This window comes from Olea europaea, chromosome 10 (genome assembly GCF_002742605.1).
Source record: "Olea europaea var. sylvestris chromosome 10, O_europaea_v1, whole genome shotgun sequence".
Lineage (NCBI taxonomy): Eukaryota > Viridiplantae > Streptophyta > Magnoliopsida > Lamiales > Oleaceae > Olea > Olea europaea.
The window spans coordinates 34592920-34605573 of record NC_036246.1 but is presented as its reverse complement, the minus strand read 5'-3'; the positions used below and the strand labels follow the sequence as shown (position 1 = coordinate 34605573).

Here is a 12654-nt window from a genome sequence, read left to right as displayed (position 1 = left end):
TCGTGAGGGCATTTTGTGAAGTTATTTTCTAGAAAATACTTGTCAATTCTACTATTCCATGCCCTTGGAGCCTGTTTCAACCCATATAAAGCCTTTTTTAGTTTCAAGACTTTACCTTTATGTCCTTTTACTTTATAACCCTTTGATTGCTCCACATAGATTTCTTCTTCGAGATAACCATTTAGAAAAGCTGATTTCATGTCCATTTGAAATATCTTCCACTTATTTTGCGCTGCAAGAGAGATAATTAATCTTATGGTTTCTAAACGAGCAACAGGAGCAAATACCTCTTCATAATCAATTCCCGACCGTTGGTTGTAACCTTTGGCAACCAATCTTGCTTCATATCTTTCTACGTCTTCTTTAGTGTTCTTCTTTGCCTTGTACACCCACTTAACTCCGATTGCTCTCTTTCCTTTGGGAAGAGTTGTCAGCTCCCACGTGTCATTTTTCTCTATAGCCTTAATCTCTTCATCCATGGCATCTCTCCATCTTTTATTTTGCACCGCTTCTTCATACCCTATTGGTTCACAATCGACAAAAAGACAAAAAAGTGTGAGATCATTTTGATTTTCGGTTACCTCATATAGCTCTTGTAGGCTCCTCATCCGTGGTGTCCTTTCGCTTGAACTTTCTCCTTGTGAAGATGATGGAGAAGCATTTTCATGAGTAGGTGATAGAGGTGGACTGATAATCTCTTGCTGCTCTCCATTCTTTTGTTTTTCTTCATCAAGGAATGGTAAGAAGTCATAGTCTTCTTCTTGGACACCCCAATCCCAAGCTTCTTCTTCATCAAACTCGACATCTCTACTTATGGTGATCTTCTCATTGCTTGGATTATACAACTTGTAGCCTTTAGAGTGAGAGTCATAGCCGATGAAGACATACCTTTCACTTTTGTCATCTAACTTGGACCGTTTTTGATCTGGTACATGAGCATATGTAATGCTCCCAAATACTCGTAAGTGAGAGATGATGGGTTTTCTTCCACTCCATGCTTCTTGTGGTGTCTTATTCCACACACTTCTAAAAGGTGATCGGTTAGACAGATACACGGCGCAATTAACAGTTTCAACCCAAAGTTCTTTGGGCAATCTCTTACTTTTGAGTATGCAGCGGGTCATGTTAAGAATGGATCTATTCTTTCTTTCTGCTACTCCATTTTGTTGTGGAGAGTATGGAACCGTCACTGGACGACGAATTCCATTCTCCTCACAATATTTCTCAAACTTTTTGGAGGTGAACTCTCCTTCTCTATCCGATTTCAAGGCTTTTATACTATATTCGCTTTCTTTTTCAACAAGAGTTTTAAACTTCTTAAAAGTTTCAAAAACTTCCAATTTTTGTTTAAGAAAATAGACCCAAGTCTTTCTACTGAAATCATCAATAAAAAGAACAAAATAATTGCTCTTACTGAGAGAGCTTGGGTTAATTGGCCCACAAACATCGGAGTGTACAAGTTCTAGCTGCTTCTTAGCTCTTGTAGATGCTTCTTTTGGAAAACTTTTTCTCGAATGCTTTCCAAATAAGCATCCTTCACATAATTGATCCGCATGATTTATTGGAGGCAAACCTTTCACCATTTTCTTCTTACTTAACAACTTTAAGCCTCCAAAATTAAGATGCCCAAATCTCAAGTGCCAAAATCAAGATGAATCTTTGAAACAAGCTTTTAAGCATTTAGCGACATCATTTTGAATGCTTAACGCAAACATTCTATTTCTTGTCATAGGGACTTTGGCAATCAAATTTTCTCTTTGATCTCTTATTGAAAGACTATGATCCTTCAAATAAATATCATAGCCCTTCTCTAAGAGTTGTCTCAAACTTAAAATATTATTTTTCATATTGGGCACATAATAGACATTTGAGATAAACTGATGCGTACCATTTTTTAAGCTGATCAAGATTTTACCTTTTCCTTTCACTGGGATCTTGGATTCATCTCCAAAGATAATGTTACCGCTTACTGATTCATCAAACTCCATAAACATGTTTTTCTTCCACACATATGATTGCTTGCTCCTGTATCCAAATACCAAGTATTATTTTCTCTGCTCTCTTCACCTTTGTAAGCCAATAGTAGTGCAGGATCTACTTCACTTTCCCGACAAGCGTAGTTGGCTTTCTCCTCAACTTGGTTAGTAATATTTCTATATTCTGAAGCATAATGACCAAGTTTTTGACAATTGTAACATTTAATTTGAGATTTGTCATACCTTGGTTCTTCATTTTTCCTCGTACCTTTTTCTCTTCCGCGACCTCTAGTAGAAAACGATCTTTGTCTTCTTTCCTCCTTGTAGAATGCAATTCTTCCTCGATCTTGGCCTCGTCCTCTTCCTCTTTGGCTTCTTCTACTATTGAACCTTCCTTCACCCTCGTTCAAAGTGAGCTTTGTTTGAAAAGCTTGCTCTAATGGCTCTTCTTTCACTTTCTTCCTTAGTCTTTCCTCATGGCTTGTAAAGATCCCATGAGTTGATCGACGCTCATACTATCTAGATCTTTAGATTCTCAATGGCTACAACTATATAGTCAAATTTAGAATCTAAAGACCTAAGTATCTTCTCAATTACTCGAGTGTCGTTCAACTTTTCTCCATTCCTTTTTAATTGATTCACAATAGCTAATACTCTAGAGAAGTAATCAGAAATTGATTCCGATTCTTTCATATGTAAAGCTTCAAACTCACCTCGAAGTGTTTGAAGTCAAACCTTTTTCACCTTCTCAACTCCTTTGTGGGAGTTTTGCAAGATCTCCCATGCTTCCTTACTTGTAGTAGCACAAGCTACTTTCTCGAACATGCCTTCATCTAAGGCTTGATAGATGAGGGTGAGCGTCTTCTTGTCCTTCTTCCTTGCATCCTTCAAACTATCCCTTTGTGCTTGGGATAGAGCAACCTCGTCTTGTGGCTCCGTGTAGTCTTTTTCTACGATCTCCTATGCATCTTGCGACCCGAGCAATGCTTTCATCCTTATACTCCAATTGTCGTAGTTATCCTTGTTGAGTTGGGGGACTTGAAAAGGAATCATCCCACTTGCCATTTTTCACAAGAACCTTGGGGTTCCGATACCAGTTTGTTGGATGAAAGATGGGTTTACTAACTTGGATTGACTAAGGCTTTTAAGAGGACAATACTAATAGGAAGAAGGAAGTGAAAAAAGGAAACTTGTATTTCTCAAATTCAAAACTTTACACACTTTTTGGCTTGTTACAAAATGGAGGGCACTACCCCTTTATATAGTGTTTACAAGAATATTCTAGTCCACACATTTTCTAGAGACATCTAGACCACATATCAAGATATTTTCCTAGAATTCTCTAGATATTCTTTATAAAACTACATATCTTACTTAGATATTTATATAGATTTTCTAGTAGATATTTATATAGATTTTTTTAGATAATGCTTCTAGAAATGCTATGCATGTTGGGCCTATAAGCAAAATCCTTAAACCCATATTATTTAGTCCAAAAATCAAGTTTACTACTCAACATTTTAAACATAAAATACAATAATATTAAAAATTACAACTGTATTAAATATGAAAACATTCTCAACTTTTAGTGAGATTAATGACCCTACCAGCCACCACTTCCCTCCATCATTGACCAAGAAATATATAATACGTAACGAAAATGGAATCAAGTAATCAATACATAATTTTTAGTGGTTCATTTTCAATGCTAGAATTTCGTTCTTTCCGCTCTAGGATTTCATTATATCGAAGATGAGGATAATAATCTATGTACATTTATCACATCTCGTTGTTTGTCTTGTCTCGCTTTATACCAAAGAGATTCACCCTAATATATATCTTTTATATAGGGCCTAATACTTGCGCAAATAACAAAATCTACTCTTATTATCATTAGAACGATTAGCGGTTGAAAAAAAGGGGTATAATTAGGTTCCACGCATTCAACACATTTTGAAAACTATAATGGCAATTCCATACATAGATACTATCATAACCATTAGGCCAAGTTAATTGGCATCATACTGGGATATTTCCCTATATATGTTACATGGGCTGCTAATTAAATCAGGATTTAAAGTGCGTTATGCTACGTCCTCGAGTACTCAACATATATCCTTTTCTTTTATTGCGTTTTACAGCATGGATAAAATTAGTACAACAAATGTGGAATGATGTCGATAATTAAAAAATCAATTAGCATAACCAACAATATTTTAATCAACTAATAAAGTTTCTTAGTTTGACCTAAAACTTACCAAAAGCAGAATTTTTGCAAATTTTCTACTCTCTTTTCTTATATAAAAAATTTAGATAAACATTAATACAAATTGTTAAGAGAAGATCTTGTTAATTAAATTTGGAGGTCAATGAAGAATATATATTTGATATGATAGAAAGTTGAATAATGTTATGTAGCCTAACTAAGGTTGCAACTTTAGTCGGAATGGCGCTAAATGATAGACAAAATGAAAGATAAAATTAAATGGGTCATTTAATTTTATTTATCGTTTAATGCCATATCAACACCATTTAGATTGGGATTGCAATCCCTATGAGGCTAAATAGCATTACTTTAGAATGTTATAGCAGTTAGCCATTAGTTTTTAAAACGAGCAATAGGATTTCAACATTTGTGTTCTCAAACAAGTCATCATTTTGTTAAAGATAAATACACATGTATTAAACATTGAAACTTAATAATCGAATAAGTGCTTGAGTTAGTTATGATAGATGTTTTAAGACACAACCCTAAGTCTCAATACAAACTAACCTATGTACAGTTTAAAAAAAAAAATTAAATAAAATAGGTTAATAAGAATTAATGGTTAAAAAAATTCATTGATGGAAAATACATGTTGGAATTTGTTGAGATAGTCCCACATCAGCTGTGAATGAGGTTGGTATTTAGTTTATAATTGTAGGAAAAACATCACCCCTTGAGCTAGCTTTTAGAGTGAGAGAGGTCTAGTACCATCTAATACTGGTATCAGAGCCCGATTTATCAGTAAGTCTCTAGCCCAATAGTTGTAGAGATACGGGTTTGTGTGAGAAGGAGACGAGTTTGGTCTCCCGTAGGCCTCTTTGTGTGAGGGAGAGACGTGTTTGGTTTCCCGCAAAACTCGATGTGTGAGGGGGAGATTGTTGAGGTTGTTTCATATCAGTTGTCAATGGAGTTGGTATTCAGTTTATAAGTGTGAGGAAAAGTCTCACCTCTTCAATTAGATTTTGAGGGTGAGAGAGGCTTAATACCACCTAATAGAATTGCACGAAGACTATCAAAGAGGAAATACGTGTACAACTCACCTCAACATAGATATACGATCACATACAAGAAATTCTTCTTCATTGAATTCCTATCTTTTAGGTTGCCCTTGGATATCTTATAAAATAATTTAAGAAAAAAAGTAATGAAGAAAATTATTAATCCATACTCCATAGTGATTAATTCCTCCATGAGAGAGAGAGAGAAATTTATAGTTCTCTTTTAATCATTCACAACCAATATATTCATGAAAATATGTATAAATATATCGCAAAATAGCAGTAACATTGATGATGAAATCCTTTTTCCTTTATAGTCACTTCATTTATTAAATAAGCAAATTCCAATATCAGAATCTGAAGTTGAAGTTGAACTCAAAAGCTGATTTAAGTTTTCTCCTTCTTCTCTACCACTTTGCAATAGAAGCAATCCCAAATCTGAATCATTATTAAGAGCTTCAAAGCTCGAAACATTATCACCTTCATATCTATCTCCGTGGCTCAGCTGAGAAGCAACAAACTTATCAAGATCCCTCCAATCTGCAGTTATCTTTTTCGAATTGCATTCGACTCTAGTCTTTTCATCGTCGTCATTGATATAGTTTTCTGTTAGTGTGGATACCAAACTTGGTTTTTTCATCGTTGGCAAGGACGGACTTTCAAGCTGTGGAAGTTGAACGAATTGATGATGATCAGCTGATGAATGGACAAAATTCTTTTGTGCTTCTATTTCTTGCTTGCACATGAAATTCTGGGCTGGAAAGTGTGAGGGCTTTCTTGTCATGTAATCAATAGGATCCACAACTGAGATTGCACCAATTGGTTCTTCATAATAGTAGGTTGAGTCCCACCCTTCAATGCTCTTTGTTTGTCCAGTGTTTCGCTTTCTGAATGCTCGGCATACCACCCATCCTTCTTCCTGCAAGATCAAACAAAACTCGTTCATCAAAGGTTAACGTGTGCACAATTTCTATAAATAGAATGTGTCAAAACTTGAACTCAGAAGCGTCTTCATGCTATGTTGAACCACCTCATTTATAAGGTTAAACCGTTAAAAATAATAATATTTAAATTATGTCCTTACGGTGCTGAAGCTAGTAGACAAATTAATAACTCCACAAACTTGGAGTTGATTTTTAAACATATTTGCTTATTTGGCTTCGACAAATTTTCACTTTTTCTTTATCTTTCTGTCTGGTCAAGGAAAGAAGAGTGTGATCAAAGGTGTTTCTTTAATTTTGACCAGTTGAAACAGTGAAAAACCACATCCCAGAAAAGTGATTCCGAGTAGAACGCGTCCATTTGCAAACAAAGTAAAATGACTTTTTGACTTTAGAGGGAAATTATCATGCATATATGCTGCATGTAATTAAAGGAACATGCAATGGCAAGTGTCACGTACCTCTCACAGTTGGGAAAATGGACCATGACTAAATGATGACTTCTTAAACATTATTCTTCAAGTGGACTTACTGTTTTAAAAGAAATTTTCGTCGGTGTTTAGATGAAATGTGTAAAGTATTAAGATTATCCAGACACATACTCCGTGAAATGGCCGTGTTCAATTGTATTGCGAGTACTGGAAATAATGCAAAATAAAGATGTTTCGAGAGAAAGGGGTTGTGGCTTTCTGTTTAGCCCCACAGTTCAAGAATATGTAGGATAAAGCTAGATGCAGAATTAATATATAGTTAAATGCGACTGAAGAAACTTGCCTGTGAAGGACCATTTTCTTCTGATTCAAGCCTGTATTCATGCATGATCCAGTCACTTTTCTGGCCATTTGGAGCCCGCCCTTTGTAGAATACGAGGGTTTTCCTCATACCAATAAGTTTTGTTTTGTCATAAACTGCCTTGTCTCTTCCTGTAGCTTTCCAAAACCCTGCTATGGTTGCTCTGTTTGTCCTTGTCCCAGTTGGGTACTTCTTATCTTTGTGGCTGAAGAAATACCACTCGTTCTGCTCTTCATATCCGATCCGGCATTTGTCTGTCCATTACAATTTTTATCATACATTAAAAAAAAAAAAAATGGAAAGGAGCAATATTTACGCAACTACATATGTACTAGGATGTTTTTTAATTTTATACCATAAGTTGGAGCAGCTCCATCAGATTAGATTTCAGAAAGCTTAAAATTTTAAAAGGGTCGATATAGAAATTCACAATTTATAAAGTTTTCAACACCCTCTTCAGTTGAAGACGATCTTCAAGGAAATAGGAAATTATACGTTCAAGCATCTAGCTTTCGGACTATAATTAATAAGTTTACTTGGCTATGTTCATCATCTGATGATCTCTTGTTTGGGAAAATAATCTCCTACTCTCCTATTCAAGAACACATCAACAATAAATAACCCTACCTTGAAGATCCCATGGTTCAATTCTGTATAGATCAATATCTCTGATGACTTCTAGATCGATCTTCTGTGATGCAACCTTCTTCCTCAGATAGTACCCCACGAGCTCTTCATCAGTTGGATGAAATCGAAATCCAGGTGGAACACAAGATTCCATGGCGTCTAGAAGTAAATCAAGCCTGTTTATGTATATATATGCTTAGATCTGCATCAAATTCACAACCAATAAGGTCAACACCACTTAACTTCTTTTACTCTCCATCATCTCTAAATCATGACCATTCTTGTGTCAAGATAAAGAGCAAAAATTTATACAGGCCAGAATGTATATTACCATAAGAAAAAAGTTAAAAAGTGAAGAAGAAAACAATTATGAACCCTACATGTCAAAAGTTGACAAGTGTTATCAGATATAATCATCAACTCATTTGGTGGTAAGCAACACTTGACATTTTATCTCTGAAAGGTAATGAGCGCGTGTTTAATTAAAGGAAAAAATATTTAAGAAAAACAAAACTTTTTCCCTAGCTTTTTAATGATTTTTGTGTGTTTTGTGTTGTTAATTACAAGTAGAAACAGAAAAGGAAAACCAAATGATGAGGCATTGCTCCTTGTGAAAATCAAAAGGGTAATTAGAGATAGAAACGGACAAGTAATGATGTTGTCTTGTGCTGGTGAATGTGGAAATGACACTAGATTAACATATTTTATAATTAGTCGAATTAATATAAACTATACGCATATGCTGGTCCCAAGAAATGAAAAAACAATAGGGAAAAAGAAAAACACATCAATTTTGTAATACATTTCAGTAGTTTTTTCTTACACTTGTTTGCTGTAAGAGTGTTGAGTTCAGTGCTAAATGGACAAGGTGGATGACGTTATCTGTATTTAGCACGCGTTTGTATATATCTATATCTATATCTATATCATATAATGAAAAGGTTGATAGACAAAAAGAAGTGCAGCCTGCAGAAAGGGAATGTTTGGAAAGGAAAAAAGAGAACACTTTGAAAGGAATTTGCAGGCTCATGTATCCATTTAAGAGATGAACTCCGACCCTCTTGTCTTCTTGTCTGTAACAAACATGGCAAATTCTGATTATTTTCTTCTATGGGCACATAGATATTATAAGTTAGTATACCATTTTGAAAGCCAGAATAAGCATGTTGAAGATGATAGGGATTTACGGGAAAATCCTATCCTCTTTGCACTGAAATCATCAAATCATCACCATGGTGAGGGTTTTTTTCCCCTTGTTTTAATCAGTTTTGTGGAGAATCGGACATGCAAAAACATCGTATATAGATTTTTCTTTGCCTTACATTGTTGTCTTCCAAGGTAGGGTGGGAGAGGGTGTGAAAATTTTGCAAATCCACGATCTTCATAAACCAAATGAATCAAATAACCTGTTTCATGTGTAAGTAGAACCAACTGAAATGTCAAAAGAATAATCTTGGAGTAAGCCCGGGACTAACACACGCACACACGCACGTATGTGGAGGGAGGGAGGGAGAGGGGGGGGGGAGAGAGAGAGAGAGAGAATGGTTTTCAAGGAAGATAATAATGGTGAAGGAAGAGTTCTCGGGGTAGAGTTTTGCTATACTCCATGATCAATCTTTAATGAGCAGAAGGCGATCAAGAATTTCAAATGTCCAGTGCATCAAAATCCATATATGATTTTTCAGGTAGATGAAACATGACTATAAATTCAGAGGCTCACCTGTAGCAACTAGCAAATATTCTTGGTTGTCATTTGATGGTAATAGTACAAAACAATTCCAAAGACAAGAAAAACCGAAAAGAAGAGAGAGCCAAGGTGTTTAGGAGTAAAGGAAGTGAATATTAAAAGGAAGGAAGGAAGAGAAGAGAAGAGAGGAGAGGACCACTCAATTGCGCATGGGTTTTATGGTTGTCCTCATTGCTGACGTCAGTGCGTAGCTTGCTACAGACGCCCTTATGCCCCTGTTTGTCATCTATCATTTGAAAAATTAAAGAGTTTTAAATAGTATTTTTTGAAAAATGTGTGTTTAAAAAGTAAAGAAACTTTATTGATATGTGTATAATATTTTATTGTTTGAATATATGATGGAGAATGATGCTATAACAAATTATTTAAAACTTTAAAGTGTGACAAATAGGCTCATATTATCTCCTTCAATTTTTAATTACTTCAAGCGGTGAAGTGAAGCAGATTCATATATCATACGCCCCATGCCCTCCCCCCACTCCGCCGCGCTGGTTTAAATTTTTAGTTATTTCAAGCAGTGAAGTCAAGGAGAATCATATTTCAAACACCTGCCCGCTCATTTAGCCCATGTTTGATCATCATTATTTAAATTAAGGACACTCATTTTTTTCACGTACTCATTTTCAATTATATATTCACTCAATAAAATATTCATCATATAAACTCAAGATTTTTTCATATTTTTTAATCACATTTTCCTAAAAGTTACTGTTCAAAATATTATTTTTCCCAAATAATTGTTGTCAAATAGGCTTCGAGTTTGCTTGAATTTCTCTAAACAAACCAAACAATACAATCCAGTTAAATTTTTTAATCATTTAATTTGATGGAAATAGTAAGTGATTGAAATTAGAAACGCAAAGTAATAACATCTTCAATGAATTCCATGAATTGCTATTTAAGTGAAAATTATATTAAAAGACTTCTAGCATCGTGACAATAATGTCTATTGAATAGACATTCAAGTTTGTTGAACTTGAAATTTAACAAGATATGTGGTCAACAGATCTCGATTGAAGGTAAAATACCAAGCAATAAACAGTTGATGTATAAAGTTGCATTACATTTTGGAAGACACTAAGCCCTTGTTTGGTTTGTATTAAAATCAATTTAAAATCTTAAGTCAATGTGGACAATTAATTTTAATCAAATATTTCATTGGATCCAAAACTTTTCAATCACACATTTCATCAATTTTATCAAAATCTAATGAAAAAAATATTTTTCGTTTACACTTAATAGAAGCTAAATGTGAGCTTTATATATAGTCAAGAGAAGAGGTGATGTTCATTGGATGTTGACACGTTCCCTCATCCTAATGACTTACGAGTTAGACCTGACAGGTGTTAATCTCATCTACCTAGGTTTGTGGTGACCTTAAATGAACAGAAAAATAGCTGCCCTACTGATGAGTTTGTTTCATTCACGAATTTTGCATAATTTTAGCTTAATTATTTGTTAGCTATTGTGAGTATAGAACGTTTTTAGTGTGTTTGTTAGTGTCGTTTTGAAAATTAGAAAAATTCGATGCAAAAAGAGAAAGGCGGACGAAGAGGCCAAAAATAAAGAAATTGGGGCAAAAAGGTAGCACCCAAGCACTACGAAACATAAAAAAACTGAAAATTGAACCAGAGAGGCAACGTCCAAGTGCTGCAATCATAACGCCCAGGTGTTGCCATCAGCACCTGGCATTACCTGAATTTGTTCGCGGCGCTTAGGCACTGACTCCTAGCGCTTAGGCGTTGCGCCAGGATTGTATAGGACGCATTTTGGCCCATTTTGAAATTCATAAAAACCCTACTTTTTATACAAACGGAGGGGCACCTATAAATATAATTTTCTCACACTTTTGAAGGATTTATTCACACATTGAACGACAAGGGAACATAATTGCAGAATCAAAATAGGAATTCAAAGGAGGAAAACATCAAGCAATTAAAGATTTAACGCATTGATTGAATGAGGAAGGAGATTTTGGTGCTAGCATTCTATTTTTCTTCTACATCTTTACTACAAATTCGATGGTGTATTTTAAAATAATTGATCATTTCTCTTCTTTCATTATGAATAGTTAAAATCATTGTTATGATGAATAATGTAACAAATTGAGATCCTTTATATTTTCTTATTAAGATTCTTGATTTTTACTGTTTCATGTGTTGATTTTATATAAATTGAATGCATTAAATTACTTGATCAATGATTTGATGATTTTCGTGGATCATTTACGAATAAAGTTATGAGTTTAAGATTTAGACCATATAGTAAAATCCAATAAAATGGTATAAACGAGTAGAGATGCCTATACTAATTGTTGCGGTCAAACTTGAATTCCTAGGACAAAGAATTCATTTAACTAAGTTAAATTTGCATAGAGAGATAGAATTTAATTAGTTGAATAGGCTCAATGAAAACTCAAGAGGAATAAATTAAATACAATAGAAGAATTCGACCGAATACTACATTAGATGTAAATCTTAATTTGCAATGTAAAGGCGATAAATATGTGAAGTTATTTTGTCTTAACGTCCATTCATTATTTGATTTTTCAACCAATTGTGTGTGCATTCATTTATTTTTTAGAATTTAGATTAAAACTCAAATCCTACAACTTTTTATTTGTTTTCATCAACTAGTAGTTAAAAGAAAATTGAATTAAGTACTAGAATATAGTTCTTGTGGGATCGACAGCTCTTAGGCTCACTATTACTTGTTACGGTCCATACACTTGCGGAAATAAAATTGACAACACCTACATTGTAGGCTTGCTACTTGAAAAGTCAACAAAAAGTGCCTCTATATAGTTATAAAATCCGTCAGACCTACAAAGCCCCCAGTTAATGGGGAATAAAATTAAATTTTTAGTAGATTTTGATAGAAATGGATGAAATGTGTGGTTGAAAAGTTGTGAGACCAATAAAATATGTGGTTAAAATTAATTATTAACTTAGACTTAGATTAAAATCTAGATTTTAGTTTTTACCAAAAATGGTGATATTTATTCATATGAAAAATCTTTGGATTAAAGCAGTGTAATGGAATATGCACTGTAAAACAAAGACCTATCGCTTTGAAAATAAATTTCAGTAAATTAAGATGGTCGTTTCAGAAGTGAAGCCTCCGATGAGTTGTCGTCACTTCGATCGAATGCCTAAGACAGCTTGCCATTATATCTAACCAACTTTGCTAGGCTTAAAAGAACGAGATGATGTGAAGAGCAGACCTTGAGTGACTTTTTGCTATTTCTTAGCTAGCTATCTCGTAACCTGCCTCGTTGGATGTGTAATAAAGCTCAAAATTCATCTAT

At 34.4% G+C, this 12654-nt stretch overlaps 1 protein-coding gene across 2 annotated transcripts; it reads right to left on the bottom strand.

The window, feature by feature from the left end:
* Positions 1–5439: 5439 nt before the first annotated feature.
* On the bottom strand, positions 5440–9458 carry LOC111401961 (NAC domain-containing protein 37-like). Of its 2 annotated transcripts, none has more exons than XM_023029954.1 (4): positions 9321–9458; positions 7601–7802; positions 6956–7227; positions 5440–6159 (listed from the first exon to the last, which is right to left on the bottom strand). In XM_023029954.1, the coding sequence occupies exons 2-4, from the start codon at positions 7752–7754 to the stop codon at positions 5563–5565; spliced, it is 1023 nt and encodes a 340-aa protein (XP_022885722.1). In that variant the 5' UTR covers positions 7755–7802; positions 9321–9458; the 3' UTR covers positions 5440–5562. The 2 variants fall into 2 exon arrangements, with proteins under 2 accessions (XP_022885722.1, XP_022885723.1); XM_023029955.1 differs by having other exon boundaries at positions 7601–7776.
* Positions 9459–12654: the final 3196 nt, after the last annotated feature.

Bases quoted from the DNA above. Each gene is read 5' to 3' on its own strand.
- LOC111401961 (XM_023029954.1), bottom strand. From the start codon at position 7,754: ATGGAATCTTGTGTTCCACCTGGATTTCGATTTCATCCAACTGATGAA. The intron at 7,228-7,600 runs GTAGGGTTATTT...TGTAATGGACAG, and splicing joins TGAACCATGGGATCTTCAAG to ACAAATGCCGGATCGGATAT. The intron at 6,160-6,955 runs GCAAGTTTCTTC...TTGATCTTGCAG, and splicing joins AAGAAAATGGTCCTTCACAG to GAAGAAGGATGGGTGGTATG.